Raw genomic sequence first — 17,986 nt, forward strand, 5'->3', positions numbered from 1 at the left:
CTTATAGGTTCGGCATAGATGGTGTGAGCTGGTTGTAAAGCATAAGTACACTGTGGCCTACAAGGATGTGGAGAAGTTCCTGCACGAGGACCAGGTGTGTAATGCTACATACAAAGGGCAGCCAAAGTGCAACTTTGTTGATGAATTACAGCCCCCCCAGTTACTCACTCGCCCTTCTGTTGCATCACTTTGTCAGATGTAAATGAAAAATGCCTGGGTAATAAAATGGCCCCTTCCTGTTAAATGTCAGAGAGTTCTGCAGAGAGTAGTTAGCATTTAGATTACCAGTTGTACTGTAGATTCTGTAGATGGTAATGGACATCTGAATAATGTAACATTTGATGCCTTGTCTGCATATTTACCTATCTCTCTACATCTGTAAAAGAAACGTTTTTATGACCATGAAAAAGTACACAGCTGTTTTTTCCTTTCCTCATGATCATAAGGTGAAAAAGCTAAAATGCTTTTGAGATGATACATGTTGAACCCTTTTCAGCCAATCTATATTCAGAACAGGGTTCGGCTAAATATATTTCACTCTTATGCCAAATAAGGATTAGCATTTCTCTCCTCGAAGGAAAAGAATTTCTGGGTAACAGTAAAAGAATGTATCTGCTAAAGACTTCTGCTCAAATAAAGGACGGTAGGAAATGTGCAGGATAAAGGGGCTGGCTTTCTTTGAATATTATTACATTTTTATATTTTTTTAGTGGTTGAACAATTTCAGCATAATTAGTAGAGTTGCTTTCATAGGAAAATGCGTGTTAACTGCATATATTTAATAAATGTGTATATTTTGCTAATCCTGGGAGACAGGACCTCTGTTGCACCCAAATAGACCCTTTGGAGATCAGAGAATGACCCAGATGTCAGTCAGAGGCCATGCTCCTTGGTATGCTTAACTGGGAATGCTACAGCCCTCCCTTGGCTCAGTACAGCTTGAAATCTCTGAAATCTTCCTTTCACTTAAAGGGACAGTAACACCAAAAAATGAAAATGTATAAAAGTAATTACTATATAATGTAATGCTGCCCAGTACTGGTACAACTGGTGTGTTTTCCTTAGAAAGACTACTATAGTTTATATAAACAAAGCTTCTGTGTAGCCACGGGGCAGCCATTTACAGGAGAAAAGGCACAGGTTACTTACCAGATAACAGATAAAACCCCATTAAATTCTACAAAGCTTATCTGTTATCTGCTATGTAACCTGTGCCTTTTCTCCTTTTTCCCAGCTTCAATGGCTGCCCTTGTGCTGACATAGCAGCTCATTTATATAAACTATAGTAGCGTTTCTGTTGCAAACTTACCAGCTTTACCAGCGCAGGGCAACTGTACATTATATTTTAATTACTTTAAAAGACTTTCATTTTTTGGTGTTACTGTTCCTTTAATAACATTGACAGTGCAGTTATCTTCAGCTCAGTGGTAGGCCAGTTTCCTGGGACAGGCCATCAACATCTCATTGCAAAGTGAACTTTGTAAAATGGTCTAAGACCCAAAAATAGACTGATACAAGCTTCTGCACTGGTTATAGTTGATGTAAAGTTTGTTATAATAATTTGGATAATCATTTTATGTTTGTAGAATGTCTTAAAGGGACAGTATACCCCCTTTTCAACATTGGTTCAATGAATAGGTTTTGTGCTGAACATACATTTTTCCTATTCTTTTAATTACAGGATATCTGTTTTTCAAATCTGCCAAAATTTAAAAATTAAGCTAAAGCCACATTTTACCTCCTGATCCCAAGGTATAAAGCAGCCCACTGCGAAGCCTCTGTATAATGAAATGTTCTTTATCTAACAAGATAACAGCCTACTGCTGGGGAAAGGGAAGGTTATTTATTTTATACAGAGGCTTCCCAGTGGGCTGCTGATATGATTGACTTTGCTTCTTGGGAGCTTTAAGGTGGCCATACACGGGCCGATTGTAGCTGCCGTTATCGGCCGTGTAGGGGCAGGAACGACGGGCACGCCCTAACGATATCAGGCCTGAAATTGGCCAGGAACAGTGTAGGGGATTCACCCTCGCATAATGAGCAAGTTGTGGCGCTCACTTATTATGCGCATGTGAGTGTCACAACATGGCTGCTCGCATCGGGAACTCTCTCCTTATGTGGGCAGCCTACTGCTGGCAGGGACTATTTTTCTCAAAAATAAGCTATTGTTTCCCCTATCTGGAGTGTGGGCTCTATTAGGCCACACCTCCAGTGGGAGGACAATGTGGGCGATAGGTTACCTTTAAGAGCATACGGTAAAATTGATTCTGCGTGATGCCCAGCCAACTGGGAAACATTAGACATTAGAGCTCTTGTGGTGTTCTTGTTTGTAGGGCAAGATGCTGCTTGCCACTGAACATTTTTCTAGCATGAGTGTAAAGATCCCCCACGGATTGTGCTTTTGGTAAATTCATTGCATCCTGTTCCAAAAGACAAATGTGAATGTGTGTGTACCCATAAATATATATTAGTACAGTACATATATAAATCTTCACTTGCACTGAAAGGAAATAACTAACTGTAATTCCAAGGCAGTCAGTCTTCTCTTATTCTCAATAACAACAGTGGAGGTACTGTTATTTGCTCAGGGTATTTCTGCAGTTAAACATAAAGCTAGTGGAAATTCATATTGCACTCCATAAAGACTAGGGGCTAGCTAGACACTATACACAGAGCTTGAGATTCTGATGGCATAAATGAATCATTGAGCACTAAAAACTTACTGTCTTGCTAATAATCTGATCTACTCCTTCTTAATAAACACATAACCCTGTGCAGACTGGGGCCTTTTGAAGTTTGTGTGCTCTTAATATCAGTACTATCCCTGGCTTAAAAGGAAAGTATGCATTAATAGTCTTGCCCATAAGCAAACAGGTCATTCTCTGCTTTTAATGGATGAAGTCATATTTTCTGGGTGAAGTCATTTACTGCACTTTGCACTGTTTGGGCAATAAAATATGGTTTACTAATATTCACTTATGATTGGATAACAAAATGTACTCAACTAGAAGTACCTACTTGTGTTGATGTAAGACTTCTCCTTTGTTTTTTGGCTTTCTCTCTATGCAGAGCAAGAATGAACTGAGGGTTTGGATATGTAGAAGTATGCTTCAATATAGGATGGGCTCATAAGTGTTTACTTGCTCTCTTCTCCTCAACAGGCCATGGGCGTGTATCTCTATGGAGAGTTAATGGTGAACGAGGACGCCAGACAACAAGAAATTGCCCGCAGATGCTTTGCTGCTGTAAGAGATGAGATGGATATATCCTGTGTAAAAGTGGTTGGAGAAATGCTGTTTTAATGGATTCACTTTCATAGCCCTGTGCTGTGGCCAAAACCTCTGTTATTATTATTAGTAGAGCAGAGCATTGTGTTTGGATGTTTGCAGTGTGCAAAGCACTTAACTTGGGAGTTACCAGGGGCTAGTGAGTCTTGTACTGTGATCAGATGCAGAAGGTCTATGATTTTATGTACAATAAGTCTCTTGCATTTTTCTATAAAATAAATCTAGTTCACTGGGATTTAAAAATGTAACCTGTGCATTTCTAAACCTAATTCTAAAGAAATATGCAATCCATAATTCCATACATATATTATATGCCAGGCTGAGAGAAGGAAATCTGTAGGTGTGATGGTGTTTATATGCTCCTACAGTGTTTCTCTTAAGCAGATGCCTCTCCCAAACATTTACACAGTGCTGTTTGCACATATATTGTACTTTTGGGTCTGGTATGCAGGTCTTCAGCAGAGCAAAATAGCTAAGATACTTGTCTAATGAAGTAACACATTTGATTTGCTTTTCCCTTGGATGCTCACATAACTTTGGAGAAGATTGCTGTTATTAACAGATCCTGACGTCCACATCTTTCACATACAGTGAGGGAAAATGTGCTTAGCTGCTCAAGCATTCCTCGTTCCTACAGTAATGCGTCTAATTTCAAACACTGTTCCAAATGATCTTTCCAATGTATGATTCGGGCGACAGGAATCCGATTGGCGGGTTAGGTGTGCCCTAGTTACTACAGTGCAAACCTCCTCACTTGGGAGCCTTGTAGACCTTGGACTTATGTTCTGTGGTGAAGCCATATTTCAAGCATCTAAATTCTAAATGCACAGTAGTAGCAAGCTATAAATGGCCCTTAAATGCACACTTTATGTCATTGTGTGCTCCAGACTGTCTGTGTGCTCCAGACTGAAGTGCGCTGAAGCAGCTATACAGTCCCTCCCTTTTTAGATTCCATCTCATTGTGGTAATGAGCAAGCTATATAGCTGGGTGTAGGAAGTGATGCTGCTCCCGGCACCTCACTTTAAGACAGACCTGCAGCTTCAGGTTGGTGGCTGAAAGAAAAAGAGCAAGAATAAACAGCAGCACAAATGTATTTGCCCTTTTGTAAGTAATGGCTCTCCATATTCTGTATTTGCAAAGAATTGATTTTATTATATTGTCTTTTCTTTAATCAGCCTTCCATCCTTTCTGCTGAGTGCTCAAACAATGTAATAATGTGATAGCTGCTGCAACAGACCCGACCCTGTCTGTGTTTCTGGCCCTATAATAGCATTATCATGAAATGTACTGTTATTGATTGAACCCTTTGCTGCACTTAGAGGCAGTATAACCTTCCCTTCCTCCTACAGCCGGATCAGCGTGTATTTATTGCTTTCAGCTTTCAAGGAGTTAAAGCACATTTTACTTCAGGTAATTGGAGTAATGCCCTGGGGATACTGTAACTGCAATTTTTTTTTCTCTTAGTTTAAAACATTTACTATATATGTGTGTGAATGTTATCTCCATTGCTGGGGATTTCCTGTTTCCTGTATACTGCGTGGATTAAAACTCTCTATATTTCTTGCTGCCACTGTCCAGGCATAGAAGCAGCTGTCGGAGAAGCAAAACTGTATGGCTGCTGCACAGGGTCACTTACAAAACAACAGAACTCAGTTACAGTGCTTGGTATTTTGAAAGGCGGTGTAGCATTCCAGACTTTAAAAGTTTTGTAATACCGGTGTGGCTGTTTGGGTTCCTGGCATGCTGATTTGTGAGTTAAGATTAAAATCACATTGCCAGGGATTACCACACAACCATGTCCTTGGCGACTCGCATGGAAACATTAGCTGTTTTTCCCGAAAAGCACACAGATCTGAAAAGGCGTATCCAGGAAGCAAGAGGAGCCGCACAAATTCTCCCATGGAACGTGATCCAGCACTTAACAAGGCTCAGACGCTGACCTTTCTACCAAGGTGCAGAGCTTAGCTGATTGGTGAACAGTGATTGATTCCCTCTTTGTTCACAGTGGCTAAGTTCTGCACCTGAAGAGAGGGCGAGGGGAAGCAAAGGGACAACCTGCTGAGGCCCATGCTACGGTGCTTGGCTTGTTCTCATCCCAGCAGTTATCATGTGCCTCTAATAGAATTTATTTAGAATGTTCTTCCAAAAGGAACTGAATAAACACTTAAGTGATTTTACCTCAAATAAATAAATTAATAAATGAAGGATCCTTTAAAGCTCTGCAACCTTGTCAGATTTAATGGTAACTGACATGTAAGAAATGATTGCAATAAAGCAAAACCATTCTGGTCCATGGGGGAACTTCAGTAACATATATATATATATATATATATATATATATATATATAATAAATATATATATATATATATATATAATAAATATATATATATATATACAATACATTATATATATATGTTGATGTATTTGTTTTTTAAGCATGTATTTTGCGTATGTATATAGAGAAACACAACTTTCTAATAGGTTCTCAGATTGGTACGTTATTCAATATGGCTGGACCTGCAGCTGTTCTACACCTACGATGGACCTGTCCTCTTGTGCCTACTGAACTGATATCAGTTCTATTTCACACACTGGCTCAGTTCAGCAGGAACAGGAGTCGGGCCCTTGAGCAAAGCGCAACTTTCCCAGAATACACAGAAGTACCCACCAAGGGGCACAGTACTGCGTGAATATTTGTCTTCAGGGCTGTTTAGCATTAGCCATCGGAATGAGAATGCTGCGGTGCCGTCACTGAAAGTACAGGCCAGCAATTACAGTTGTTAAATGGAACTTTTTTTTACATCCATGAAGTAAATGTTTCTGCATGAAGTGTTTGAATAGCACAATAAACATAATGATGTAAATGCCTGTAATTTCCACATGTGTTTTTTGTGCAGTGTGGGCTCACTACCATTGTGTATGGTTTGTGTATTTGTCTCAAGTTTTTATATAACACGGTTTTATTTTACATCTTTCTAACATACATTGTGTTTGTCCATTCCACTATGATTATATTAAAAATCTTCTTTAAAACGAGGCAGTTTTGCTGTTTGTTATTAACTGAAAAAAATAGTGTTGCAACGTTTTTCCAAGTTATATGTAAACATATATTGTGGTCACACAACTCCAAGGTGACTTCTGATATCCTTTTAAATATAGCAGGGGGTATATTATCCAATAGGATCTAAAACTATTCCAGTTCTCCCTCCGTTACCTACACTGTCTACACTCACACCTAGCTCTCAGGTCCTTCACTTTCATGCCCCAGTCAGACCTCCCATCTTCTGCTTCCCCACCAGTTTCACTACCTGCTGTGCTCCCCATAAACAAGTCAACAGAACATTTACTGTCACACACAATTCATGGCATCTTAACTCTCATTTACAGTTCTAAGTACTGCCACTCAATGCCCCGTTCACCCCAGACACCTGACCAACTCTCCACTCCAGGCAATGAGATGGGGACTATGGGTGTATTAAGTGCGTAGTGCGCCTTAGAAGCATCAGGGCTGGCATGGTCACACTTATTGGTGATTAATTTGATCAATTTGAATGTTTTTGCACTGTAGCTTCCAATATTCAAACTATGGTTTAAAAATGTAATTGCTCGATATTCAGTATAGAACCCCTTATCCAGAAACCCGTTATCCAGAAAGTTCCAAATTACGGAAAGGCCATCTCCCACAGACTCTATTATAAGCAAATAATTCTAATTTTTAAAAATGATTTCCTTTTTCTCTGTAATAATAAAACAGTACCTTGTACTTGATCCCAACTAAGATATAATTAATCATTATTGGAGGCAAAACAATCCTATTGGGTTTATTCAATATTTAAATTATTTTTAGCAGACTTAAGTTCAGACTTAAGATCCAAATTACGGAAAGATCCTTTATCTGGAAAGCCCCAGGTTCCGAGCATTCTGGATAACAGGTCCCGTACCTGTATAAATTTTCAAGGGGTTTTTTATTTTGAGTTTGTAAACTTACAAGTTCGATGTATTTGAGTTTTTTTTATTCGATTGAGTTTTTCCAATTCATTTTTTCCATAAATAAGCAAACATTTGAGGTTTTATTAAATAGTGAGTTTATTATGGCAGATTTATCAAAATGTGTACATAAATACATAAAAACTCACCCACACTCTATTACTTTCTATAGGTTTTTTTGAAGCATATTTATCAAATAGTGAACACTAACTTTCACCCATTGATAAATGGGCTTATAAAAATCACATAGGAATGAATAGCACACGGGTTTTTATGTATTAAGCTCTAACATTTTGAAAAAAAAAATTCCTTAAATCCACAAACTCAAAAACCAAGGAGGAGCCAAAACATTGGTATGAATGTTGAAATATAATATATATATATATATATATACAATATAGAGAGAGATGATGTGATACAAAGAAATGTATTGAGCTTGCTCATGGGAAGGATCCATATGACCAGTTTTTTGGAAGAAAGCAAAAACAAAAAGTCTAATTATCACACTTAAACTGGAAAGAATTTTAATCTGAATATATCCTTATGAGTGCTGCTAAGTAATGTGATTTACATGTGATTTCTGAGAATAAATGGGTCTTTCCCCTAAATTTTGTTGTCTAATATGTTGTCAAAGGCAAACCAAGGACAGGAGTACTGCAGTATTCATGTTTAAGTCTACAATGATATTTCACACTGCATTAAGAATGTATCATGTTATGTTAAACACAGTGAAATATCCATCTAAGATGGTCAGTTGACAAGACTATAATTCTAGCATGGAACCAATTTCAAAAAATTCAGAATCTGATGAATCCGTGCAACCAAAGTAAATGGAAGATGCAAAGTGAGGCATGACGTCATTACTACAATTTGTCCAACTTGCAACCTCTCAACTGTTGTTGAGCTGTGACTTCCAAAATCTTCTGACTGCCTAAGGCTTGGCTGTGCAGTCTGCCTGCCCCACCATTTACTACATTCTAGTTTGGAGTGCAGAGAATTAGACAGTTCTTTCATATAGAGCTGGGGAGGCATGGGCAGATAGTCATTCAGTATTCAATAAAAATGGCTGACATCTGTCCATGCGGGGTTAAAATAAACTGCTGGAATCTGTGCCAATTTGGGCTACAGGAGCTATTGGGCAGAGCAGGTACGGCAAGCGTAAGTAACTTTGCGTATACCGTGCATTGCGTTAGCAGGAACATAATATTTTTAACAATAGCAAATAAATGTGTCATGAGGGAGATTGGTTTGCACACAGTGCTGTTTTGTGGCAATCACTGTTTTTAACTTGTGCTGACTGTGTGTTAGCTCCATTACTAGTTCTAACAGCATTCTGTGTCTGTCTTTATGTGCTACATGGATACACAGCATAGTAGAAAAGATTACATGTGCACTTACACACACACACACGGCATAGTTGGTAACTTGTTCCCTAGAGTCAGCCTTTCCCCGGCCACTATTGGTTGAGCTGCTTGGGCAGGTTTGGCAGCTGATGTGAGCAGAATGCTGCATGAAACCCATTTTTCTGATCAATAGGTTACTGCTTGCTCGCTAGTGAAAGTGTTCTATGGCTGTTACAATCCATTATGAGACTAATTGCTATTCTGTGAATAATTAATGGGCCTCTGTCATTATTCTTCTTCATTTTTGAATGTGGTTTTTTTATACTGTTTATTGTTATTATTTGTTGGGTCAGTGGCAGCTAGTCAGGGCTATGTGTATCTATCATCAAGGAAAAAAAAGACTTATGCAGAATTGTTACAACTCCTTTTTATTAATTACATTTATTATGCCCAGGTGTTAAAATTATTCAATTATTCATTATTCCCTCTCAGAATGGCTGCTGTTCCCTAGGTAACTTAAAGGAGAACAGTCTCTATTATAAAACATATCGAAACTGCAGTGGATGCTTAGTAATTACTTTTGCCGTTATATTTTAATGTATAGTTATTGAAAAATTCATGGTTTAATATTTTGTGCTGGCTCAACCTAACTTTTGTTCCTGCTGCAAACAACTCGCTGAACCATGCTGGTTGAAGTGCATTGCAAATTACTGACTCCCGCTCGCATCTGCCAGTAAGGGCAATGGCACATGGGGAGGGTCCCAGTGGTTTATATGCCAACAAGATTTCCAGCTTGACAGGTAACCAGCAAAATGCTGGGGATTGTCCCCTCCTTTTACTTTAAATTTATGTATTAACATGATGCTAGGAATATCTCCATGTGCCATTACCCTTAGATGAGTTGAAATGTATTTGCTACTTGCCCATCGCTCTTATTGGTTGAAGCTGCATAGAAATGTCACAAATGAATTGTTAAATATATGAACAACTGTAAGAAAATAGTACAGACTATTAAATAGATTTATTAAACATCATTACAGTTTAGTTAAATAGCCACAGTTTCTCTGTAACTAGCCCTGCAGCATGCACTTATTAGCAGGATGCTTTGGCTAACCTTTGTGATAAATACCATGAGCAGGGGTTTGTTGAACTATATTCAGCCCTACATCATGTCTTCTTTTATTGCTGTGTTATAACTGTTCTGATAACACAATTTTATAATCTATTTATTTTTTTTATAATATTAATACCTTTCACTTTACACTGGCACACTGGTCGATAGGCTTATCGGGAGAGCTGAAAGCCCAGGAAAAGTGTATTAATCTTTTTAGGTTTTGGCATGAAACCAGTCATTTTTTTTTACCAACTATATTATTGCCCCTTTAGAAGCAGATAGGCAGAAATTAAGGACACCAGACCTCAGTCAAACAAAAACTCATAGAAGCCACAAACCACAAAACAACGCAACATGAAGGCCACTTGCAAGGCCACGGTATATAAAATGTTGACAGGTGGTTTTAAAGCCATTTATAAACGTAAGTAAAAAAGCCTGAGTAAACACAACAATGTTGTCACAATCTCATCGACAGGGGTTGCATTGAAATGATCAAATTTCCTCTATGCCGTGTTGTTCCAGGCAGAACAATAGTCCAATTGACTAATGATGGTTTGTCGATTGTACTTTGTTCGCCGTGCCCTTCTGCTACCCTTGTTTCTCTCACAGCGTTTCAATACACAAGCTCTAGATCGTTCTCTGATCAATGGTTTCTCTAACAAGATTATAATAGAGTGGCACAATGTCCTTTCTAATTGCATATTCGAGGCATTCATTTGTATTAAATTTGTTCATTTAGGTCTTTGTTGCTGAAATGGTTTCTAGTTGTTAGGGTTATCTTTATTTTCTATTTTGGTTGCAGCTGTTTGGGAAGAGGGATTGTGTGTACGGAATTGGACACAGTCTCAACCTTAAAGCATTCAGACAGTGAAGCAGTGATTATTATTCACTAACATAAAGAGCAGCTTTAAATGCAATACTGCACAGTCTGACCAGTGCTTGGTACAATCTGGATTATTCGGCCCATGGGTAGCTAAACTGCAATTTAACGATGCCTACAGTTAAAAAAAATGGAGCATGTAAATATACACCTAGGGGGAGATTTACTAGTGCACGAACGGTCCGAAGGCGTCCGAATGCGTTTTTTTCGTAATCAGTATTTTGCGACTTTTTCGTATGTTCTGCGACTTTTTCGTCGCCGTCACAACATTTTTTTGTATATTTTCTGCGACTTTTTTGTCGCGAAAAAATCGGATTGGTTTTACAATCGCTCAATACTAAAAAATCGCGATGGCAAAGAAATAGTCACGCAAAATACAATAAAGTTGCGGCAGCAACGAAAAAGTCGAGACAAATACGAAAAAGTTGCGACAAAAAGACGGCGAAATTTTCGCTTCCAATCCAAATTTTTCCCTTTTGGGATTCGGATTCGTGGATTAGTAAATCTCCCCCCTAGACTGACAGGATTTCCAAACCCGTCTGGTTGATATCAGTTGGTCAGGCCTATCTGGGGCGCCCCATACACAGACTGAGAAGCTGCCAACTTGGTCTAAAGGGCCTAAATGGTCAGCTTAAATCTGCCTGTGTATAGCCACCTTAAAAAAGGCTTAATTTTATGGATATCTTCAGCCACAATTTACAATTTACCATTGTATTACAGTTTACCACTGGACAACAGGATTTTCATTTCAAAGTAACAGACCATGATCTGACTTAATGTCACGCCAGTTGCTCAGAATGCATAACTGGTTTGGTCAGAATTTATTGAATTGGTGAACTACCAATTCACATTGGTTTATTATGTTATTTTTAAAAAATATGAAATTTCCTATTGTGGTCGTGAGCATTAGACTACTTGGAGGTTATATATTTTATCTTGTTCATTGTTGGTTAGTATTTAATGTCAAATTGTTAGTATTTAATATCAAGCACAGCAGGTATAGTTCTACTGAGCTTTGTCATTCTTGGGGGTTTAAAAGCTACAGGGGACACTGAGCAAATATATATAAAATGTTCTATCAAATTTGATAAATGGAAGTAGCTTAAAATATACTTATAGCCTTAACAACTATTATATGTGGTTAAGAACTACCCTACAACCAGTGCTACTGAATTAGGATCTCAATGGAGGCGAAAAAACCTTCCTTTTCTAAGCCCCCTTGTTTTAAGGTGTAAAGTGTGTTTTTTAATGGTTGCAAAGGTCCCAACTCAAAATCCCAAACAAGAATTTCCAACTTGAACCCCCAGGTGACATTAAACTCCTTTCGTCCCACCAAGAGGCTGTAGCTTTAACATATGGAGAGCGTCAGTCTGGGCATTTCTATACTGTAGTGTATCTCTGTTGTAAAGTGATTTAGGAAGATATATAAGAGATAGTAAATAAATATAAATGAATGAGGAATTGAAGAATATTTCTTTGTCTAAAGGTTTTTTTTATGTGTCCTTTCTTGATGTTAAACAGAAAATGATGATATATAATTAAGGTTGACTTCAAAGAAAATTGCATTATGAAAATTCAATGATAATTTCCCTTTAAGTAGTTATTGTCCTATCTAATAAATATGACTAAGTAGTGCATGTCCAGACTAATGGGCAACAATTGACTTATTTTCTGGAAGTGCAGACAGAATCCGGTATAGAGTTTGAACATGTCTGCTAATAGCAAATCAGATTATAACATTTTTACTCCATGCAATTTAAGATCATTTCCTGAGTGTACTGAAAGCCTCAGCTGACAACAGATCTTGGCAGGAAGACAAAAGTTAATTTCCGATTAACCCCTCCCAGATAGAGTGTTCACTGTTTGGCTTTCAGACCATCAGATAAATAGAGCACAGAACATCAAGACTCGGGGAACAGCAACGTACTTTATAGCTCGGCTTTTGTTAGAGCAGCCCAGGAATGTGAGCCCCTTCTGCTAGATGTACAATGGAAATTCAGGTTATTAGGCCTACGGTCTGCTGTATATGTGTACAACCAATAGCTTTGCTTTTCTCACGGACCTTAATAGTGCTAAGGATGTATCATTTTTATTTTAAACAATAGGTTTTAAAATGACTGTATTTTGTTTTGCTTTTATTAAAGGGGCTCTATAACCATAGTTTTTTCTTTTGAACACAGCTCGCTCTCCGCAGCCTTTTCAGTTAATAGCTGATTGCACTAGTTCTAATGACTGCAGGGCTCTTGCTGCTAAAATACAAAGCCCAACAGAGCTTGCAGTCTATAAGGAAATAGAAAACCACTTATAAATGCTGCTAGAAACAGCATGTTTGAGATTACCCAATCAGCAAGCGCCACATGTAATACAGTATCTTTTACAAAGAATAACATGCTAGAGATTAAGCATTGTCAATGATAGGAGTTCACAAGAGACCAAAAATTCCCCTCCCATTGAGGAATGGGTGAGACCAGTGGGTACAGTAATGAGAAGTAAAGCGTGAATATCCTCACTTAGATTCTTACTTTACTGGACCATTTGGTAAATTTATTTGGAATGAAACAAACCTAAACAAGAGTTTGTACGCCAGTTCCCTGCAGAATATTATTAGAAGACTTACCTCTATATGTAATAAAAGGCTTACGTTTACCCAGGAGAAGTAACCAATAACAATAAATAAGATGTTTGCTTTTAAACAGGTGACCAGTAAATACTATCTGCTGATTGGATGCTATGGGTTACTGCTCCTGAGCAAACTTAGTGCCTTTTATTACATAACCCCAATAGAGTTCTACATTAGCGATTCCAGCAATGACAATTAAAGTGCACCTATCACCCTAAAACTGCTTCCCCCACCAGAGGTGTGGGCCAATAGAGCTAGCTCTCCAGTTGGGGGAAACAAAAACTATTGTTTCCCCCAACCAGAGTACAAGCTCTATTGGCCCACACCTCTGGTGGGGGAAGCAGTTTTAGGGTGATAGGTGCACTTTAAAAACACAATAAAACATGAAGGTGATTTTTTTTTGTCTAATATGGATATGGGGTCCTGGGGTTGATGGACAGTTTCATCAATATTACTAGTGTGAGTTATCTGGAAATGCCAATAGTCATGCTGTGGTCAGGCCCTACACCTAGCTGCTTTGCAATTTTTCTTCATTATTTATAGTTTTTTTAATTTATTTTCCTTTGTCTTCTACGTCTTTCCAGCTTTCAATTGGGGGTCACTTGCCCTGGCAGCCAAAAAAAAACAAACCAATTCCTCTGTGAGCTTGAATTATATTATTGTTACTTTTTACTTATCCTTCAGTCCCTTTCATTCATGTTCAAGTCTCTTATTTAAAACACTGCCAGGTTGCTATCGTAAACAAGACCCTAGCAACCAAATAGCTGCTGGAATTCCAAACTGGAGAGCTGTAGGGCAAAAGGCTAAATAACTGCAAACTGTCTCAGAATATCGGTGTTATACTAAAAGTTAATTTGAAGGTGAATAACCTCTTTAAGCACTGACCACTGAAGGTGAATTCTCTGTACATAATTTACACTTTGTGTTCTTCTCTCTTCTGTAAGAACATCACTATTTGCTTATGTCAGTTTATTTATTTTTTCTGCTGTTTCATCATGCTGCACATTTTTAATTTACAAAATAACCATATGTCTAGACCATGGTCAGGCCCACATTTGTGGCAAGGCCGTAAAGGCCTGGGCCTAGGGTGGTATGCCGCCCATCCACATTAGGGTGTGTTTAATCTACAGCTACACCTAACTGGGATTGTGTGATTTGGTAGTTGAAGTTCAGCCACATCTGTAAAGCTGCAGGTTGACCAACAAGGATATAAACAATATATCGGTGTTAATGGAACTGTCCTGAAAACTAATAATACGAAATGAGTTTTCCATTTTTGTAATATGGCCATTTCCTTTTTTTTGTGGTTGATGGAGAACATTTCTCCCCTATCGTTTGAAGGTAATTGAATTACTTTGTGCTTACAAGACCTTATTACACTGCCATTATGTTTGTGATCTCTTTAACAAAAGACATTTGCTTGGATAATTAGCCAATGGTGCATGCTTAAGCAGAAAGCGGAGTGCAAATGCCAGAAAGATTGACAATCTTGCTATAATGATCAATGCACAATGTAGTACAAAAAGACCCAGAATGACTCATTTGTGTCACACTTCTCAATTAAATATGACCTCATCTGTCAATGGAGCTGTCAAGGCAATGTTAGCATCAATTGTGCTCTCCCTCATGCGCTGGCCAAACACATAAACGCTCGCTTATGTGCTAACAGCCATTCCACGTGAAATGGTAAGGAACCACATCATTTCCAGTAACAAATTACAAACCAAAATATTTTCAGTTAGCTGAATTGCTGGTGTTGACAGTTTCACAGAAAAGGGCAACATTACCCAAATAAAAAGGGTTCACTTATTCCCAACAGCACTGCTGTATGTATCTTTACATGGGGTAGGTAAGGGTGAAAAGTGACAAGCCTAGTTAGCCAAATTTGACAGGGAACACGTATGTCCAGAATCAAATTCCAGTTTCATTTAGATGCATTTGTGGCTTATGCTATATTGTTAAGCAGAAAAGTATCATTAAATAAATGCAGCAACCCCTATGCCAAAAAAAGGAATACTAGAGAAACCCTCCTTACAAAATAGCTTCTAATCTTGGTAATTAGTCATTTTTGTGGTGGTTCCCATGCATAAACAAAAACAAACCTTTGCAGGCTTGATTGGTTGTGTAGCAGTTGGCCGGCCTTCTGTACATATGCTGTGGCCACTAATGTATTGTAGCTCTAACCACAAATGTACTCCCCGAGGGGCTCAGCGCACACAAGATTTCTGCACCACTGAGCAGGATTCTGGCTGGTTTCAGTTCTAGTGCAGTGCTGCCTTGTGAGGGAAACACAGGTGGGTCTCATTTAGATTCATTGGAATGGGGTGATCTGCAGACAAATATTTCTATGATTCAGAAATGTTTATCCTGTAATTTTTTGGATAAGATATATAGATGTCTCATTCCACATTATTCATACTATTATTACTTGACGTATATGCTACTAGTCTGAGCATGTTTCTAGGTGCAAAGATTGATTAAAATTTACCATCAGTACCCCATTCACCCCATTTCAGATTTCCTGTCCCTGTAGAAAATTGACCCCAGCAAGCATCCCCGCGGCAACAGAGCTGCTATTTGCTATTCCAGGACAGGGGTAAGGAAGGAACAGTCTTGTGTCAAATGACCCCTCTTCCAACCATGTCCTTCAAACTTCCTGTACCTGCATCTCTGTTGCTTAAAGTGATACTGACACCAAAATATTTCTTAAAATATGAACCTACTCCCAAACCTACCTATAGGTCATGTTGACTGTTTTTTCCCAAAAGTCCTGTTTCTCTACATAAATCCTACTGAAGATCCTGAACCTGACTGTCAGGCAACCTGACTGTAGCTTCTCAATCTGTCAAAAGGACTACGTCATAAACTGGGAGGATTCAGCTTGCCGTTTGCTTCAAAGAGTTCCCCCTCCTGCCCTCACTCCTCACATTGTGAACTAGATAGCAGGCAGGTTTGATCTTTCCATTGCCTGCCTACTTCAAAGGACTGTGCCCCCTCTCTCTGCTCTTCTGACAAAGAATTAAATAGCAGGCCAGCTTAAGCTTTCCCGTGCCTGCCTGCTTTTAAGGGCTCTCCCTCCCCCCTCCCCATTACACATAGACAACGGAGCTGAGCTTGTCACACACCGGCTGAAAGCAGAAGGGGCGTTGCAGGTTTGTGATTGGGCATATTTATTCACTTGGGAGGCATTTAAATTAAAACCCGTAAGAGGAGAACAAACATGGCTGCTCCGTGGGTCTGTAATTCATGCTACCATAATTATGAAGTGAAAAATCTTTGCAGATTTAGTTTATAAGGAATTTAAAGCTGATACAAATTAAAACACAACAGCAGGTGTAAAAAAAATTTTAAGTCGCTGTCAGTATCAGAAAGAAAGCTACTGATGATGTCCCACTAGATTAGCCACAAAAGGGCAAGCTAGAATGCTACATTTATTCTATAGAATACTTGAGTAAACAGCCCTAGAAGCTCTCTGTGTTAAAGATAGCAGCTGCCATATTAGCTTGGTGTGATGGAACTTCCCTGCCTGGGTCTCTTTTGCCTTGTCCTTCACTGCTGGCTACTAGCTCTGGGCTCAGATTACAGCAAGGGAGAGAGGAGCAAGCTGCACAGTCTTCCACCGGTGCCTGGGAGGTTTGAGCTGAGACAGGAAATCTGATGCCAAAGCCCATGTGTGAACAACCAAAGCAATGTTTCTTTTTACAGAGGACTCAGAGCAGCATTACTGTGAGTGTAACTGGGTGTATTTACATAGACCTTTCTGATAAAGCTTACATGGTTTTAACCTTTTTAACCTTTTCTTCTCCTGATTAGTAATTAATTCAAATTCGAATCACACAGCAGTTCATAAAGCAGTGCAACTAGCATCAGATTATATGACAGGTAAACCTTATTTTCTGCTTGATAATTTGCAACAACCCCTAAAGCTGTAAATACCTTGTGCCTGCACCCGAATGAATGGAATTCGCTTGGGTGCAGGCACATGTAGCTGATATCCACCAAAATACGTGAGACTTCATATTTTCGGCGGATATTGGCTACAAGTACCTGCATCTGAGTGTATTCCATTCATTTGGGTGCAGGCAGAGGTAGGGACGTTTTTGAGCGTATGGGGCGTATTCTCTGCAAGCGTTTTTCGGCTTGCCAAAAATACGCTCAATACACTACGTGTGGCATTGGCCTTAGCTCAGCTTCAGCAGCTGCTCAGAAAGGAAGTATTTAGGTCTGGTGCCACCCTATATAATCAATTAAGTTTTTAAAATCATAAAAACCAAACCCTTCCCCAGCCACTGCCAAACCTACCAGGGAAATACCGGCTGCAGATCTGGGGGGTGAGGGGTCTGCCGCATTTTCCCACCGGCAGGTCTGGCATTGGCAGGGGAAGGTTTTGTTTTGATTTTTTAAACTTAATTGATTATACAAGCGCCTGAGGCCTGCCCTAGGCAAAGCCCCTCGGGTGCCTATATATAAATACAGCCCTGCTGCCCTGAGCACGCTGAACATGTTAGTGTCACTGAAATTTCTAACAAAATCCAAGATGGGGAGCTCTTGTGACAACTTGGAAGACCTGGATCATTACTGTTATAGAGAAGCATTTCTACCAGTATTTTTTCAAGTATATAGTTCTCATTTAACTTTAAAGCTAAAATTTAAATTGATTTAAATTAAAGTCCTACTGCTCAAAGTCCTGGTTAATACTTCTTTACTATTACACATGCAAGTTGTATATAAAGGTCATTTACCTTATCCCCTG

General features: G+C 38.9%; 1 protein-coding gene and 3 non-coding genes across 6 annotated transcripts in view; all 4 read left to right on the forward strand.

Annotated features, from left to right (window-relative positions):
- The window catches only part of aopep (aminopeptidase O (putative)), a 199,960-nt gene extending 196,425 nt beyond the window's left edge, over positions 1-3,535 (forward strand). For 2 of the 3 annotated variants that reach the window (XM_012971565.3, XM_012971569.3), the window contains exons 15-16: positions 8-94; positions 3,162-3,535. In XM_012971565.3, the coding sequence (XP_012827019.1) occupies positions 8-94; positions 3,162-3,302 (228 nt within the window). In that variant the 3' untranslated portion in view covers positions 3,303-3,535. The remainder of the gene's footprint in view (positions 1-7; positions 95-3,161) is intronic. The other variant, XM_018089437.2, reaches the window with a different exon arrangement.
- Positions 3,536-5,002: 1,467 nt separating this feature from the next.
- mir23b (microRNA mir-23b) lies at positions 5,003-5,090 on the forward strand. The gene has a single exon (NR_049657.1). It is a non-coding gene; the product is annotated as a microRNA mir-23b (primary transcript).
- A 136-nt stretch (positions 5,091-5,226) lies between these two features.
- On the forward strand, positions 5,227-5,322 carry mir27b (microRNA mir-27b). Its single transcript, NR_049554.1, has one exon. It is a non-coding gene; the product is annotated as a microRNA mir-27b (primary transcript).
- A 517-nt stretch (positions 5,323-5,839) lies between these two features.
- Positions 5,840-5,906, forward strand: mir24a (microRNA mir-24a). Its single transcript, NR_049639.1, has one exon. It is a non-coding gene; the product is annotated as a microRNA mir-24a (primary transcript).
- Positions 5,907-17,986: the final 12,080 nt, after the last annotated feature.

Source organism: Xenopus tropicalis, chromosome 1 (genome assembly GCF_000004195.4).
Source record: "Xenopus tropicalis strain Nigerian chromosome 1, UCB_Xtro_10.0, whole genome shotgun sequence".
NCBI classification, from domain to species: Eukaryota; Metazoa; Chordata; class Amphibia; order Anura; family Pipidae; genus Xenopus; species Xenopus tropicalis.